General features: G+C 37.1%; 1 protein-coding gene across 3 annotated transcripts in view; it reads right to left on the reverse strand.

The window, feature by feature from the left end:
• The window catches only part of LOC128877406 (RNA-binding protein fusilli), a 44,740-nt gene that overhangs the window by 19,159 nt on the left and 6,137 nt on the right, over nt 1-19,444 (reverse strand). For all 3 annotated transcript variants that reach the window (XM_054124690.1, XM_054124689.1, XM_054124687.1), the window contains exons 2-8: nt 9,853-10,047; nt 8,868-9,096; nt 4,525-4,614; nt 1,223-1,277; nt 1,029-1,139; nt 310-580; nt 6-221 (exon numbers count right to left, since the gene is read on the reverse strand). In XM_054124690.1, the coding sequence (XP_053980665.1) occupies nt 6-221; nt 310-580; nt 1,029-1,139; nt 1,223-1,277; nt 4,525-4,614; nt 8,868-9,096; nt 9,853-10,047 (1,167 nt within the window). The remainder of the gene's footprint in view (nt 1-5; nt 222-309; nt 581-1,028; nt 1,140-1,222; nt 1,278-4,524; nt 4,615-8,867; nt 9,097-9,852; nt 10,048-19,444) is intronic.

Raw genomic sequence — 19,444 nt, forward strand, 5'->3', positions numbered from 1 at the left:
CGCACCTGTTGCACCTCAGCAATTGTACTGCGAAAAAGTTCGATATACCGACTACCAATGCAATCTCTGTGTTTGCTCAATGCCTTCACAGCGTCTTCTTCTTTCGCAAAAAGAACGAAAGCGTCTCCAGTTGCTCTGCCATCTGGTTTCTTGACAAATAGGACTCCGTCTTCCCCGTCTAACACGTGACAGGGCTTTTGCCCTGATAAAAAGAAGTCCAGCTGTAAAAAATAATACGCGAATGAAAGGAAATCAGAAACGCATGGTGGAATGTACAATAGGAAAGCTTTTTGTTCTTTTAGTGCTCACCACTTGCTTAGCTACACAGTCATATGGCAAGCCTCTCATTCTAACAATGACTTGGGCTCCCCGTGACAAAAATGCGTGAGCCTCCCCACTTGTTCCTCCTGCAACGCCGACGAAATCCTCCCCAGAAGCCTTGTAAACTTCTATGTATCGTCCACCCATATGATGTTTATGTCTTTTTAATGCCATGTCTCTGTGTTCTTTATTAACAAATCGTACTAATGCTTCTCCGTTACGTCTTCCCATAGGACTTAAACACAGAGCTACGCCACCCCTGGAAATCAACGAAATTAAACAAAATTGTTAATTTCGCGTAACAGATAAGAGAAAGAAATTCCATTATTTATTCTTGCATATTACTACCGCAGTCATCGCAAGAATTATTAATAAAATTGTGCGGTGCATAAAATTCATGATCCCAGATAATACTTATCGCTATACGAAAAAAAAATAAATACGTAAACAAGACGTGACATAAGTTTTTAAGATATGTTTACTACCTTGAACTAAGTAAACACAACAATTTCCATGAAATTTTGCATAACAATCTAGCAGAGTATGAGAATGATGTGGGCAATGTATATTTATTTATGCGTCAGATATAAATGTTTACCTTCTTTACGCGCATCCAAGTGGCTTGTATACAAACACCATAACAATTATTACAACTTATTTTTCAGAATTCTAGTACTTAACGTTCATGTTTAACAAGTTTCACTTACTTGGCAACATTTAAGCCACGAAAAAATTTTGCTATGTCCTGGTCAGACGATTGCCAAGGAAGACCTCGTGCTCTTACTACACAGCCATTGTCAACTTCTTCATCTTTTGAGCTGCAAACAAACATTAGACAGAGATGACAGAGTAACTTTCAGAAGTAAGTCTAAAATAAAAATAAATAATAAATATTACTCACCATATACCAGGTTCTAAGATAATATTAATTACTTCAGGAGTTTGGAAAACGTGACCTACAAAAAAGTAGAGAACAACTGTTAGTATGCATTCAAATGTATTCGGTATATTGAGAATATTTCAAGAATATTGTCAATGGTAGAAACAGAATAAGCTCATGGATCTGCGTCGCCCATGTACCGACTACGATCGTGACTCATCGATCCAAAAAATCAACTATGATACTATTCATGAAGATCTCAATTTCCAACTATTTTTGTATAATTGTCTAGTATCGAGCATTCTTAAACTACGCTGTTTTCTACCGCGAATATATATTTTAAGTAAATAATTAACACAAAAACTTCCACCTTAATTCTTGCGATCATTGTAATTAAATAATACATTGATGATCAATAGCCTCATCAAACTATGCACCCACATCGTCAAAATAAAACCGAGTTGTAAGACAGTTTACGTTTATAAAAAAATAAAAAAGGGATAAATCACGAGGTCTAAAAAGTGAATTCTTTTTTAACGAGAATGCGATGCTTTAAAGAGGGTCAAGCGATACGGTAGATTTCACAATTGGTAACCTCGCTTCCTTCTGGTCAACACGTGCGTTTGCAATGCAGATTCTCTGCCAAGAGAAAGTTTAGTAAACTTCCTACATAAATGTCCATGAATACGACATTGACCAGGTCATTCCGTAATGAACTCATCGAAATCAATTTCCCCCGATTCCAAAGTTTTGTTCAAAATTAAACCCATCGCGATCCAGATATTCTGATTTCGGTACAATTTTGTGACTGCAACATGTTAATGCTCTCATCAAAACATTCCTGAAGTAAATCGATTAAAAGTATAATTGTCGTTTCGATGTCTTGGTCGCCGCAGTTAATGAGTTTCCTTTGTAATCATACACCAGCGGTTCGGCTCTAATTTCTCTTGCCCGAGCAAAATTCCCGCGATTAATTCGCCTAGTCAGTGCATAACGTGTCAGCACGTCCATCAAAGAATTTTCGCTCGAAATTGGTCTTTTGTTCCGATTGCATTGCCAAGAGCAAATAAATTTTGTTTAATTTTCATAAATCAGCGTGATGAATACAAATGTAAACGAAATATGATCCTCTGCAAGCAGATGAAGCGAAGTCAATGTTCTTATACCGTCGCGTACAGACCAAAGAGCAATCGATGGCGCACGTGCTTTAGCGTGTGCCAACGTTCGCCAAGCGTGTAGCACATGTGCCTTCGGCTGCGTTTGGCTGGTCTACACGCGCTTAACTTTCAGTTCTCGACTGTTTTACTTATCCCCTTAACGCATCTGATTATGTAGGAATACGTACGTATAATATCAGCACGATAACTTTACGCACAGCTGAAGTCACGTCTTTAAACCTAACAAAATTCTTTACTTTGCCCTATATAAATTCACTCCATTTTGAAATACAAATATTTCTATATATTTGTGTAAAGGTGCGAGCAACTGGTGAAAAAGTGTCGTTCGTTTTCAATGACAACTACGTCGTACGTGCTCCGCAAGAAGCAATTATGTTTGCGAGTGCACGCACGCATTTGACACACTGGCACGCAAGTGTACAGTCCATTTAAATGGAAAACTGTTTGGAGTTGAGCACCACTGTGATAAGGAGTATATTATGGCCGTCACCGCTTCTAACATTACACAGCTTGACCCGCGATCATAAACCATGAACACGCAGAAGGGACCAGTGTGCACGGACCTGAGACATATACTATTCTCTCCCTCTCTCCTTTTTCGTTCCGTTCTCTTATTCAGTCGTTTTGTCTCCTTTGCATTCGCTTATGCTAGCCTTTCTTCGTTCGCGCGTGCAACGCAATGCCGGGTTAGGTATCGTTCGAAATAGAAATATTTCAAGTATAACGCGAATAGTCAACGATAAACAATTGAAACGAGTAAATCATCTTCGAGCATTTAAGTTGGATGGGAGTATAAACGATTTATGTAGCATTTAACATTATCATAGTTCGAAAAGTCTATTTGAATATGTTTAGAATAATTACGAAGAGAAGAGAATCTTATATAATTTATTACTTTGACAGTCGGTATTGCAGAGACTATAAAACAGAATATAATTTCTTAGAACATAGAAACACACTGATAACAGAATCTTTTATGATGTAATCTTCGTATATGTTCCACGTGGGGATTATTTTAAGAGTTGTTTAGATATTTTTGGTGTTGTCAAAAAAAAAAAAAAAAGAAAGAAACCGTTTGCTTTGTGAAAATTAAAATAAATGGTTTTTATATTCATTAAATGAGATGGAACTTATGAGTGTATCTGAAATTCGTTTTTCTACTATACGGATAGTCTTTGCGTGTGTGATTAGAGAAATTAAATTGTTTTAATAACCAAATCTTTGATTCCTCTCTAGATCCAACGAGTTGAAATCATTTATACTCCCATAATGTGGAAAATTTATGAAACCTATTCCGTATCTATGATTAGAAAGACGTTTTGCTCGGGTCAGAACGTGAATAATTTTTCGTAATATCAAACTATGAGTACATCATACAGGAAAACTAATTTCCTTGTTGTTTAACAACAACTTAGACTTTCTTCAATTAAATCTTGCATAGAATATTTTCTGACTGTAATCTGAAAGTCAGTGAGAGTGGAATGGAGTTTCAACATTCCCTGTTGCGTATAACAGAAAACTCTAAAATAATACACGCGATTAGTATCGAGAAAAACAGCGGAGTTTCCTCAATGATTTTCCCTTTTTTGGAGTACGACATATTATAGGAAGAACTTTTGCTTTTACAGAGAGAGTTGCCTTGAAACTCACGCGTCCTTGAGTATTGTGGATGAAAAAGGAGAGATTCATAGTCCAGCCACGTGCCAGTTAAGAATAAAGCAGGATTAATTTGAAAGCCTGCATCTACATCTTTGTTAACGCGTCGAGATTCGAATTGTATTTAACCGTCAGCGATCCGATGTCGAGCGATTGTCGACAAAAATCAGAAAAATCGGAAAAATCAGAAATCAGAAAATCTAAACAGCAAAGGGTTAACAAGATATCGATTACGATCCATAAAATTGAAACGAATCGAAATGTTACGTTGGTCGATGGTGTTAGAGTCCACGAAAGATAGAAATATCGTGTATGAACCTTAATCTTTGAGAAATAAAACCACTTTTTTTTCCATGCAGAGTTGCTCGTTAATTAGAAAAATAAAAAACATGTGTCGCTATCGGCCGTAAGAGCAGATTAGATATAAATTCGTTTTACACAGTTTGTGTTATGAGCCGAGAGGAAAATACGTGAAGTCGCACGACTTACCGTCTTTGATCATTCTTTGTATCACGCTGATCATATCCTGTATCTCCTTCACGTGATAGTCGTTTTCCGTATCGGACGGTAGACCGAAATCTGATTGGGATCAGTCAAGGATAAATTATCGTTTCTTAATCGATACAGTTCCTATCGCGACGAAACCGAGCCACGGATTGTCATAATCGATGCTTTTACGTAATCGTGCGCGACATATCGGGATATCGAGTCCAAATATTATCAGACCTATTATTGCCTGAGAATATTTATCGTTTGCTTTGCTCCAATTTTACGAGCAATCTTTGCCTTTGGAAACCGACTCGCGTTGAAGGGATGTAGCAGGAATCTATATCTGTATTTCTTGTATGTTTTTAATGGAAGTGGAAATCGGAGTAGTTTGTTGAATAGAGCGTAAATAATACAAAAGAGCAACAAACCAGGACGTTAAAGGACGTAAGGTCGAGAAAACGAGCGAACTTGTTACGTGCATAATTATCCGTATATCTCGTTTGGTCGTCGAGTTGTTACCAATATCTCCACCGGGTTGACCTTTAAACCGTGTTCCGCGCGTGATAAGACCGCGATGGCCACTTGGTGGGACTTTCATAAGTCATTCGGTTGATATTGGTGTCGTGTACATTTTGATTTCGTCCAATTTTCACCTAACTTTTGTATTAAAGTCTTTCTGCATTCTTTTGCTCTTCACTTGATACCCTAATCAAAGAATGATATATTTCTTTGGTTGTAACGGTAATCGAACAGGAAATCTACTTTGTACTTTTAAATGGAAGTATAGAGAATTGATTCCAAGCATTTACATTTCTTAATTGAACGTTTTTACTCTATTTTAAACAGGATATTGTATATTAAGCGGAGTGTTCTATCTTAGGAGAGTTTCTTTTAAATAGTATCGGATTATTCATAGATGTAAATTACTTGCATATTTTCAAATCATTTAGAGTTAAGATCGAAACGTTAAATTAAAAATATATTTATGCCAAGCACTGATCGGATCTCCATTTCTTTACTGTCGGTTTGCGCTTATAAAAATCTGACAAAAACCTGTTACGAATTATTAATGGCTCGTTTACAGAGATTGAAGACCGTAATGAAAATTAAATGGTCAGTAATGAAAACGTTAGTCTCCTTAGCGACACTTCCGGCTTTTTTCGTGCATATTCTAAACTTGTTTAAGTCAAATACAAAATGAGGGCAAAGAAAATAATCAAACGATTATATCAGTGAATTCGAGCATAGGTTCCTTTGGCTCGCGTAAATCATAGTGATCGCAGTTGAACATAAAAATTGTCAAGGGAAGACAATACTTAATTTTTTAGCTCGAGGTCTTCAATGGTGAAATAGATGGACTTATCGGTTTTGTAAACTACTCCAAAAACCAAACAAATATTTCATCTTATTATTCGATAGTATAAGCAAAATAAAAGACTATCTCGCTTGTATAATTTTTCTGTTCACCAGCGATCACTGATACCACAAAGTAAAGTATTTTCTGAATTGCTCAAATATCAACAAAAATTATACTCGTACTATATAATAATTATAATAAGTGTTTGATTGTTTATTCCACGAGCTTCTTTCGACATTCGATAATTCGATTAAATAAAAGAAATCATGGGATCGTGAGACGTCGCTAGGGTCGATCGATATTTGTGTATACTGTATCTCGGCAGCCACAGGTGGTTTTGTTTTATTAAGGATAGATACAGCACGCATTACAATAGAACGAATGGAACGATTATAATCCGTGGGTTCCAAGTCGAGCTTAACAACGAGGTTGGATCGGAACCACGTCAGGTACCAATTTGCATTTATGGAGTAGCACTTCCTCTTTTGGATTTAAATCTCACCTACGAGTGCGCGGCTTCTACACCTTTCATGCAAATGCAAGGAAATATGGAAAGAGCTGATATGCACACACAGATGCGAGGCAGGTTCTTGTTTTTTTTTTTCCAATCCCAAGGAAACGAAAATATAACCATAGATCGAACGACTCCGCGTTAATAGGAGTGCAATCGTTTTTGTCCTTCGTAAATAATTTCAGTTTATCGAAATTACTATTCACATACCGTGTGCTTGGAAATTTGGATATTTCTTTGACAGTACGTAGCAAAATTACTGCGCAATATTTTCGAATTAAAAAGTAAATATCTGAGGAATGGAAGTCGTACTATTAGACTAGTATCTATTAAATAAAAACGATACTCCTAATCGAGACCATGGTGTCTTTCACTCGAATGAATTTTCCCTCCAATAAATTTTCCATGCCTCCACAAATGGAGCCTCCACCAATCTCATTTTTCTTCAAATTTTCAAAACAAATGAATCATTACCGGACACTAACACGCCGTCTAGTCTTCGCTGAAGTACCAGTAACCCATCAAAGTATTCTACAAGACTGTAAACTATTTAATGAAAGAATTTAACGATCGATTCTTATGTTCTCAACGAAGCAATGTTAAACACGACCACGAGGAGATCCTTCGATGGATATACGCGTGTTCAGAATAAACGTACCTCAAATTCAAACCGTGGAGCGTTCGAAGGAACGTCGAGATCCCAGGATAATTCTGTCGTCGCTTAGAACGAATCGAATAAATAATATAGCACACTCCCGCGAGATCCTCGAAAGTTCTGCGTTAAAAAATCGAGCGGAGACGGACGCACGATGGGCGAGTAATATTCGTGCTCGAATATATTGGCCCCACGAGAGCCGCAATTACACGATACGCGCACCCTCCGTCCGTTTCCAGACTGACTTGGACTGACTTTACACACCAGCGGCCAGTTCGTCGTCAGGTTCGTCGAATATGTTGGATTCGACTTCTGTCGCGCCGCCTAACGGCCGCACGCCTTGGAATTCTCCTCGTTTCGACCATAGTCGTCGCCTTGGGGCGATCGGACGGTATCGAAAAACGGAATCTTTACTTTTATCAATGAATCGCGACGATTCCGACGGCGAACAAACGCGCGGATCGAAAAGTGGCTACACGGTGGGCTGGAAAAACGATGTAGGCGTGAATTCGATTCGTGGGATGCTCCTTTGTATTTTTACAGGCCTTTTTAATTGAGTTTTTTGAGCGCCATCGATCCTCGAGAGAGGGAGCGACTTGTCAGTTTGGTACGGGATTAGGACTGTGTAACGATGCGAGTATTAGGTTGTCCCGAAAGTTTCTTTCGCGAGTTGCACTCAATTATTTGATGTGGTCGTGTTTATATAAATAGACAATCTAATTTCATTGATATTCATGTTGTAACAGTAATGGAGCAAAATGAATCGTGTACAATTCAGTAATGTAGCATAAAACATATAATATTGCGCATGTATTACTTATTAATAAAGCGAAAGAAACTTTTGGGACAACCTAATATATGGAAGTGAGACAATGTTGTTCCTGTTTGTTGTTTACACTTTGTAACGAAATGTTAATCTGAATCAAAGTTAAACTAAAATTTAGGAGACGTGAACGAGAGAAAACCAATATAATATAATTAATTAGGCGTAGAAATTATTCCTCTGGCTTTATATTCAATCTATTGTAAGTTTAGTTTAAACCGAAATAATTACCAACATTCTAGATTCTTGACCTGGGACTCTGTTATAATGAATCTGTACATATCGTTACAATCTATATGTATATACGAAGTTTGATAGCCATGCGTTTTTGCTTATTGTTATTATTCTCACAGATTACACAAGTGTGCTTGGTAATTACAGTAATTGAAAAAGAGTAACAACAAGCAAAATTCGAAGGCTACTAAAAGTTCGTATGGATGCATTGCAGCAGTGACCATCAGGTTGAGACTTAGGTTATGTGAATAGATACATTGTAATAGAGTTGAAACTGAGGACTCAGAAGGCTTAGAATGAGCAAATAAGCATATCTACTTTAGCGACGATTAAGTTTAAACTAGAGTTATAAATTATTAAATACAGAGGCACAGAATTAATTTCTACACCTAATACATAAAAAAAAAAACGAATACGACAGATGGCGCCATTAACCAATGTGGCTGAGAGCGTTATGTATCTTCGAATAAGCCTTTGAATAGTCTAAATATTCCAATACTCATGGATTCAGCTGAAATGCTCTAATATAAAATAAATTCGACAATTAGTCCCTGCCACGTAAATTGAGAATGACATACCTAAAATGTCGATTCATTATGCTTTTATTTGACTTTTTCGTGCTCCATCTCCTCGATAGAGGGAGCAACTAGTCGCACTAGTGGTCCTGCGACGTAGAACGACGCCCATCGACAAAGGTATGCGCAAAACAAGGAAATGACCGAGCAACATCGAATCGTTAATTATGCGATTTGTAAAAGGATACATTCCAGCATCTCCTGTATACCAAAGGTCGAAAGTTCCCCGTGGGTAGAGTAGCAGGCGACGAATTCCTTGCGGAGGTCGTGGAAGAAGTTGTAATGTTCTGGCAGCTCGATGTCTTTGTTGCAGGCCTCTGGATGCAGGCATTGTCTCAAAGGCGCCTGTCCGTCTACGACGAATCTCGGTGCGGTGCCTGACGTCACGCAGGACATGGAAGACCACCATGCTTCGAACTTTTTTTAAAAATCAAATTTTGTAAAAGTTGCTTCCCCTTGAGTCTCCCGCAATAAGAACAGTTTTGTGGAATGCTTCATGTAATTAAAACATGAAAAATCCTCGAGATATAAATTTAAAGAAGTTCTCACTTTCATTGGTAGTTAAAATGGATATTAAGTGGCCGTTTAAGTTGGCCAAGGGAGAATGAGGTTCCTGGAGACCTCACTCTCGCTTCACCAGACGATACATTCGTTCTCTCTGATTTCCATTATTTACATCATTCCTCTTTACGTACCACTTTGAAAGCCAAAAACGTTTAATAATTACGTATACGTCTCTAATTCAAATGAAACTCAATTTTATTTATATTGCCAACAAATTTGGTTCCTTAAAATTTAACAAAATTTGTACAATAGACAAGCGTATCGACATCACTGTGAGAAAAGCACTGATGCTTCCCCTACGTGTAATGTAATGTGTACATGTAATTTCTACATGTAATTAACACATTAATTATTTGCTAAACAAAAAAACCCACTAGAGAAACTTGCTAAACTCATACTTCTAGTCTTCAACGTTAAATATTTGTTCGATGATACGATGGATTACGCGAATTCAGCTACACTTATCTTTTTTTTTTTTCATTCAACGCAGATCGAAGTTATTAGTTTCCTTATCGTTCGTATCGAATGTACATATGTGGATGGAAACATTGTATACATTTATGCCGGACAAATTTCAACGAAATATTTAAAGATTAGAAATTTAATTACCTGCTCGACCGCTTGCTCCAACGGAATTCCGTGTTCTCGAACCGTTTTCTCGGTTAACGCTGGAGCATGCGCCAGTGCTGCTTCGCTGATAACACCGCTACTTCCGGCGACCGCCGGATTGTCGCTACCGGTTCCAGGCGTACAGCTTTCGTCCATTACCATCGGTCGTACAATGTACTGCTGCCTTCCCAGCACCTGCAATCGTTACATCCATAAATAACCAACAATGTAACAAATTTTTTGATAATTTAAAACTGCACGAACTGCATGAAAATTTGAATTTGCATAAACATCCACAGACTATTTATTACTGCTACTTCAACTACATTTGACTCAAGCTTTATTATTGTTGTTCTTTCTTAGTCTCTGCGTTACCATACTTCCCTTATTGACCAATCACACGTGCCCCTGTAATTCTGCAACGCGTCATACACCATCGCGAATGGGTTACATACCAACAGGGGTATGCAAAGCATGCAACGAATACATCGTGCGAGTTTAGTTTAGTCGAATTTTTTCGTCTTTACTCTATCGAGTAAGCTACATTTTGTAAAATTACAATCTGACGTAACAGCGAGAAATTATGCGTTCCCGTCTTTTTCACCTTTCCTCGTGTGATTGCAGGTCCGAACTTCAAATCACCTTTACGTAAAGACAGGTACATAATGATCGCGCAACATAGTAGACGAATGCTTTTTAGTGGAATCGCGTAAAAAATATATCTTGAATAATTTTCTCGGCAAATTGAATTTAATGCTTGTTACAGTGGCAAATTCAACGCGAATAGTCTTCGTTATAAAACGATTAATTTCGCGTTGTCTAGATGCTTAGATGATTATCGAAATATTCGTGAGATTCAGAGCTATTAATACGGGTAATCATCTCGATATTTGAGTCGATTTCCTCGATCTATATAGATGTACGATAGGAAGCGTTTTGAATCTCTGTTTATGTAAAACTATCCCTGTAAGAGGTCACTTATTAATTACATAAAGATTTCAAGGGACGGGGAGGTTTAAAAAAATCTGAACGTGACATTACCTGGGGAGGGACGGTTAAGAGTCATTCCTACGTAATATTTAACTATGAATCAAAATAGTTTCCTCATTTTAAGATTGTTTCAAATCTTACCTTTAATTATACCACGAATTTCCCAGAGACAAAATAACTATTTAAAAAAAAAAAAAAAATAAACATCTGTGAATTCTATCAAATACGTAATAACGTGTTTTAGTGTAGCTAAGCCTTTTCTAACAACATACAACTATTTAAGTAGAGGGAAACTCTAGTTACAATATCATGTAAGAAGACCTTTACGTGTCTTTAATTGGGGATAGGGGGATCAAAAATGGCCAAAATCGTCCTTACGTAATTAACGAACCCCTAATGAGTCCCTAACGCGCTATACAATTATCTAAATGAAATTCAAAAACGGTACACCGCGAGTCTTCGTAATTGCACCGTGGGTCATTAATTACAACGAGGAATTTGGCGTGTAATTACTCATAACACGCGAAAGGAACGACCGGCAGATAATCCAGGAGTCTACGAAACAAAAAAGAATAATAAAAGTAAAACGCCACGGACACGTAAGCTTTTACTATATTTCCGAGTGGAAAGTGGTGGGTTTTAATCGAGTGCAAGCGTTTAAAACGAGTTTCTCGTTTCGAAACTAAAAATAGATCGAAAATTTCACAATGACACGTTGCAAGGTAGACATTAAAAACGGGACTCGACATTTTCTAGTAACTGGAGTTGGGTAAAATTCATTTACATTTGTAAAGAAGAAACTTCACTTATACTATACATTCTTTATTATAACTTCACGTTATAATTTAAGTAAAAAGTGCTCAGACTATTCATTTCACAGATAACAAAAACAAAAGGCTTTTAAGGTCATTAGTGTCTTTTTTTAATAATATATTTCTTTTTTTTTTCTAACAGCAAACAATTCCGTGAATTTGTACACAGTCGTGTCTGTGTATACTTCTAAGTCGATATTTATGCAAATTCACATTTTTATATACCCAGATGAAAAACAGATACGTACATTTAAATGTCTTGTCTTCTAAATGCTGTGACGTGTATTTTCTTTTTTACATTTTGTAATATTTATGCATATGTACACCTCCTTGTGTACATTCGTATATTTACACTTGTTAATGCATACTCCTAAGGAGAGTTGGGAATGTGAACCACATAGGAGTTCAGGTGTCAACTGTTAAGAATCTATCTGATGTTTTTATAATTTCCGAGATTAATTTAGGTATGACCCCTTTAGGTTAACCCCTTGCACTATTTTCACGGGTCAGGCTCGTTGTTGAATCTAATGCGGCTTTTTCCGAGTCTCGGCATAGTGCAAGGGAGTAAAGTACGTTCGGTAATTTTTTCAATTCACTTCGCATGGAAATCTTTGAGACATGACGATCTTCGCCACTTTTTCTGTAGCTTCTATGAATCGAAAACATACTTTGAACGATAATTTCAATTCAATTTTTAGTTCGTATTCGAGGCATTTAAATAAAGTAAACGTATGTAAAGTTTGAAAACGATCGATCCATTACTATCTAAGATATCATTCTCGCAGATCGAAACAAATATTATTTTTAAAAAGACACGCGATATCTCAAAGATTTCTGTGTGAAATGAATCGATAAAAATCACCAAACGTACTTACAAACATACCTAAAATATTCTCAAAGTTGATACAAATTTAACAGCGATGGGCAAAACCCTAGCCATCGAATAAATCTGAAGTTTGCTGATATGTTTGTCTCGTTCCCTCTTTTGAAAATTGTCCAGAGAAGGGAACGAGACAAACATATCAGCAAACTTCAGATTTGTTCCAAGTCTAGGGTTTTGCCAATCTCTGAAATTTAGTAAAATTTTCTCTGTAAAAAACAAAAATCACGAATGTGCTTTTCCCTTTTAATAGATTCAAACGTATTACAATAGCTCGAATGGAATCGCGATTATGAGAAACCACGCGACGTGAATACGTGGATGTCGCGCGGTTATATATACATACCGATGATCGGCAGTGTCGTGCAAGAAACTTAATAAGCAGGTTCTTTGACGCGGGGTTAACGGATCAAGGTAGTTCGGTACGAGCATGCCACCATGCCACGGGCTTGAATTATCTTTATCGACGTCCCGATAAAACCTCGTCGCGTAACTCCCGACACAAACGAACCAGCATCAACATTACGTAAATGTTAATTAATATGGGATAATCAGTCAAGCCTAAGAATGGCCAATTTCGAATATTTAAGTGTATCGCGACCCTCGTACCAAACTTGGCCTAATCGCGACGTTCCTGATGACTATTCCTGATGACTATTCCTGAAATTGGAAACCGAGGAATTGTTTCATACGAATGTGTTCTAGTGCCGCAGTTGAGAGATTTAAATCAGTTACACGCTTCAATGAACCAAGCTCAAGCTATTTCACTTTAACGCATTCGCGACCGCTGACGTGAATTCACGTCACTTAAAATTCTATTCCTTGTTATGGAAAAATTATAAAAATCTTTTTATTTTATACGCTGCATATTTACAACATTCATATTTCAAAACATACTTCTGTCATTTTTATCATCGCCCTAACGATACGCGATGTTGAGCTTCGGAATGTTATTATCTTCGTCAGTGCTCGGTATTAGAAACGTAAAATATCTCCCGATCGCGAATGTGTTAACATTCCATATTTTTTTGTATTCTAAAATGTGTGATTCTAAATCATGGTAACTGTGGACAAATATATACCACTACTCTCGTACTTAAATCACTTCAAACTATGATTCACCTACTAACAACTTCGAGCATAATTTTCTATTTTCGCGCGCAAATTTGTACCACTCCAAAATAACGTTCCAGTATTCCATTGCGTGCAGCGGCGTGGACGTTCCTCTATCATCACCGTTCCCCGAGTGTTTGCAATCGTGGGTCGTTCTAGGAAATGATTTGCGACGAGGAAAAATAATACCGATTGGAACTGTCCTCGACCCAGGTAAACGTTCAGGGATACCTGTCCCTCCCACGAAAGGCTCACCCAAATCTCAACTTGCAAAGTCTGCAACCTAGCCCTCAAAACTATTGCATACGAACCCTCCACAAAAGAAGCTGTATAACCGATAGGTGTCGTAAATCGTTAGAGCTAGCAATCGTTGTTACGCTATCTCGATGCGTGTTGTGCATTTAATGCACACATTTACTGCAGAGTGCACCTCGACTCGATAACAATGGTACTCGGTATCCTTGTGCCAAGATTAACGAACCCAACAATAAAGTTCTCACAGTAAATGTTTAGGGAAGGTGGTAAAGTCTTTGATACTAGAGGTATTAACCCTTTGCACTCGAGAGGTGACTCTCAGTCACCACTAGGTTTTCTTTAGGTTTAATTTCTTTGGAACTCCAAGTGTTAATAAAATGATTGTCGTTGAGGCAAAGGTGACCCGATTTTCAAATCTCAAATTGATCTCATTTTCGAAGTTAATCTAAGCTTAGCATTCGTGACAATAGAATGCTAAAGAAAGCATCTCGGGTTGCTGATGGATACCAGAAAAAAAGGCCTCGACTGCAAAGGGTTAATTTTGAAGATGTAATAACTTCCATGAGAAGTATGTGTCGAGTGTTGGTAGTTTCAGTGTAAATAAGAACCATGGAATTCTTTTCAGGCGAGTATAAGACTTCGCCAAATATATTATTGCTCTTGCATGTCAACAAGGAAGCAAAAACTATCCTTCGTCAAATAATCATAATTTTCCTTTTAAGAATATTCGCTATTGTAATATAATCGGGATACGTCTTCGAAAAACGAGGAAGTAGAAAAGCAATTGTCTTTGCCAGGGCCGGCGATAGAGGTATAAACGTCCACATGCAACTTCCAATTTAGGTGACACCTTTTAAGAAGATATTCTAGAGAATCATTGAGCGTTTATGTTTTCACAATATTCGTGAATTTTTTTCGCAACGAAATTTCAATTAATAGGGACTCGGGGCTAGAGATAGATTCAAAGGCTTGTACAAAAAATTAAAATTTGTACTGCAAATTAAACAAACGATGGAACCTCAGTTCTGTAGAATAATGTTCCTAGGTAACACTTTTGATTTGAATTTGAATGTTTGATTTTCAATGTTTCTAACTTTCTTGCTGAATAAAACACAGTAACGCTTTCTTATCTAACAATTGCATTGCGGATGTTTATGCATTTATGACAAGTGAAAATCTGGAAAAATATATTAAGGGTGTGTGTGTGTTTGTAATCACAAAAATACATCGAATATCAACAAGAAAATACAAAAAAAAAAGAAAATTACATTGTTTGGAAATTAAAACATGCTTCCATTTAAACCTCAGTTCTTTATGTCTATCATTAAAAATATGAATTTGCATAAATATCCACAGTGTTTTGCTAACATTATTATACCCTGTCGAACTGACGACAGTAAAAAAAAATTCCTTCTGGATTTAAAGAAACCTACGATCCAAAACAATACCTCAATAATTGGCGCTCTATACGGTTCACTTCGTCACGAATTAGCGTGTTTCGTAGGTGAAGATTTACTTCGCGCAAGAAGAGTAAAGAAGTCGCGAAAGAGGAATAAAATGGTAATGTAACCGAGTATTAAGGTGTCAGGACGGTGTGTTCGAGGTGCACGAGGCGGTAGCGCGAGGCGAACTCATAAATTGCAAATACGAGGAGTTGGATCGCAAATACGAGACAACCAATGACCAGAAGAACGATAGCCCGAGGGAGGGGGAGGTCAAAGGTCGAGAGTTGCGTCGCTTGCAGAAACTGGCTTGAGAGCTCGCGGAGGGCAACGACGAACAATATCGGTGAAAACAACGCGAATACCTGTTTCAGGTGATACGTGCTAACGATGGTTCCGCAAGTAGCCACCATAATAATTATACATTTAAATTATTGTGCAGATTTTATATCATATTCTCCCATCTTTCGATGTTTGGAAAAATTGATTCGTGCTAACGACGGTTCAGGGGTGATAATAATTACATATCTCAACTATTGTGTATAATAAACATAAACAATTAAGGAATAATAATAGTATTCCATCTTTGAAAGGCTCTTCTTTTTTTTAGCGAGTATCGGTGTGTCGATATAAATAACGTTATTGAATCAGAAACAATTATCGTTCGCTTCAGAGGATATTCTAGTCAAGAATTTAAAAAAAAATCTAGTCAAAATATAGACCTTAAAAAAATACATCTACCAAAATTTTGATTAAATTTGCTTTTCGTTAAAAATAAATTATGTATATCCTCGAAGTATAAGTAAAAAAAATCCGAAAAGAATACCTGAAAATTTATGTTCTAGATTAGAATACACCATGTTCCAAGTGATTATGGTATATTTATCAAAACTAGTAACCTAAGCCTGATCATTGTGTTTGAGATCATGCAATTTCAAGCTTTTAAAGATTAACGATGGGCCAATTAAAAAGCTCATCCGACAAAGTGTGTGTTTAGTCCCCAAATGGTTGCGAGTCACTGCTCCGATTCTTCAATACACTTTGTTCGCCGTTCCGGAGCTTCCAGGGTACTGAATACCATATCGAAGTTACACGACTAGCCAATTCTGTAATTAGTATCAACGATACGCGAGCGTTCGTTATTCTTCCTGGCCGAGGATAATTGAGAATATTATTCCAATTCTATCGTCAAGGTAACGGCGACAGTGGGACGAAGGATTTCAACGATTGCTACGACCACCTCGAACCTTTTCCCACAGAATACGTTAATGTCTTAGCGGTATTTGCGAGACAACGGCGAGGACGGGACGGTACAAAGAGGGACACAGGAAAAGGACAGAGGCATGAGAAAAGGTTCAGAATGGAAGACCGGAATGGGGCGACGAGACGCGAATAATAGACTGCACGCGTAATATCGCGAACCGGTGCAATCCGAAGAGGATTGAACGAAATCTGACGCGAACTTTTCTGGTTATTCCTTTAGAATATGGCCGATTCACATCTTAAGAGAAGCCTATCCAACTTCGTTAATTTCAGATATTTTTAAATACAAAAATTGCGACCGATGCACTAAGAAACGTTCTTTACATTCATTGGCAGACAATTTTTCGTTTGTACCCAAATAAAATTCCTACTTCGTCAATTTCAGATATTTTTAAATACAAAAATTGCGACCGATGTACTAAAAGACGTTGTTTACATTTATTAGCAGACAATTTTCCGTTTGTACCCAAAAAATTTGGTAATATTAACTGTATGTGTATTCGAAAGCACGTTTCTTAGTGCATGTGTTGAAATTGTTGTATCTAAAAATATCTTAAAACAACAAAGTTGTGGCGGTCGTCAATTTGTACCACTCTAAATAATTTTGGCGAGTGCTGAAGACGATTTCAAACCAGAAATCGAGAACCTTAAAATAGCACGATGCTTGTTAAGTCCTTCCAAACGTATTTTAATTCGAATTCAAGCAAATTACATCATTTGAATATCGATGTTTTTGAATGTTTCCGGTCCCATATCTTTTCAATATATATCTATCTAATTCTATAAAATTACGTTGTCGTTCGTGTCTTAAAACAACTAAACCCCGTTTTCTAATCTTACTGGGAACTCTTAATCTTACTAGTCCTGAATTTCCTGAGTCAACACATTTGTATTTAATCTAATATAACACCTATCGCTTACCAATGTATGAATGCCTTAAATTTTATATCTATAGTTAGTTCTACATATATTCGCTTCGATTTTATTATTGTCCAAAATTACTATCGATATTGATTTCTACTGCTATAAAAGTATGTTTAATAACAAAACAGTGTATTTCGATAACGTGAAGCTCTATGCTTGGAAAACGTAGGCTTCTCTACTCAAACGTTTAGATAGACAGCTTCTTCAACGTTGAACTATAAATTAACCGAAACCAGTAAACGAAAATGCACGGGAAAGAGGTCGCGGCAACGAAATCGACTCTCATTAAAGTTCGACTTGACCGATCGACTATAAACGCCGGAAACGAATTACAATAAGCCGAGTTTTGCAAGCATCGACCAAATCAACAACGAAGCAATCGAATCGAGACCAGTTTTCTGTCGATGAAAGGCCAGATTTTCCATCTGGAATCTGTTTGTGTTGCACTCATCGCGACATTGCTAAATCGTCTCACGTAAGTAACGCGCAATGGCGCGCTTAAAGCCACGTAGTTTATTAAAATAGAATATCGTTTTTACGACGAACAAAATTAAGTTCGATCTCAATTTTTGGATCAATTTCAATGAGGAAGATTACACGAACATTTTTTAATGTTTGACAAAGGTTTAGGGAGGCAAAGTTTTATTAACTCTTTGCACTCAAGGCCTTTTTTTCTGATATCTATCAGCAACTCGAGATGTTTCTTAGCATTCTATTGCCATGAATTCTAAGCTATCTAGATTTGACAAAAAGGTTCGAGCTCCAAAGAAATTAAACGTAAAGAAACATTAGGTATTGTATATTTGCTGCGTGAAACCTAATGGCGACTGAGAGTCACCTCTCGAGTGCGAAGGGTTAACTAATCCTAAAAATTTCGTTAATCTACCTTGTAATCAAACAAATAATTTTCTCCACGAAATCAACACTAATAAACCCCGAGCGAATTATTTTTCCGACCCAAGCTAGTTTTTTAAAACAAGTTCTAATCAACGACAGAATTAGATTACACGACACGATAAGTTTGTTTCGCATCGCGAGCAAGTTTGCGGTCCGTGGAACTATCACAGCCGAGACAATTACAAGTATTTACGCCCCTCGGAATCCGTTTTTAAGACGAAACGTAATTTTCAATCCCTGGAAATTACAGACATTACGCGGAGCCGACTTCTTCTGTTTTTTGTTTTATTTTTATTTGCGGAGGTAAAACCACACGCTCTACGTTTCGTGTCTCGGAACGCGACTACGGCCAGCGCAATCTTGCTTTCCAAGCTAACGAGTCAACGTCCTCCATTTTCACACGGCGGGGATAAACGTTTCGCGAATCTTCGGAAAACACGCCTAAGCGTATCCTTCGCTGTCGCAATATTATAAACAACGTAACTCCCAAATAGCCTGTAAGAGCCAGTGACGATATTATTTAATTTCATTTTTAAATGTCACTTTTTCTTATTAAAGTTCAATAATTGACGTCATTTGAATTGCGAATAATCCTTTGTGTATCAAAGTATAATAATTGACGTCATTTTGAATGAGCGAGCAAAAATGTGTTCAGAGAATAACAGTGGATTCAAAATAAAACGAGTAATTCGGTCGTTTGTTAATTTTGTACGATTTTCGATTATTAACTTTAAAAACTGCGTTCATGTTAACGTTTTGCAATCACCGGTGGTCTACGAATGCACCGATACCGTGTTCTATTAATATGTAATATTCAAATTTGTTCGGGATATATCTAATCTCCCCTTATTAACATACAAGAGCAAGGAAAGTCAAGCAGAAAACTTGTGGATGGTAATTTATTTAGTCGACGATATTCCAATTCTTTTTCCTGGAGTGTACTTCAGGTATGCAAGGAAATAACTAAAAAAGCAGAAGTATTTACACGAGCAAAAGAATGTAAGGAAAGACATAAA

Source organism: Hylaeus volcanicus, chromosome 5 (assembly GCF_026283585.1).
Source record: "Hylaeus volcanicus isolate JK05 chromosome 5, UHH_iyHylVolc1.0_haploid, whole genome shotgun sequence".
In the NCBI taxonomy this organism is placed as follows: Eukaryota; Metazoa; Arthropoda; class Insecta; order Hymenoptera; family Colletidae; genus Hylaeus; species Hylaeus volcanicus.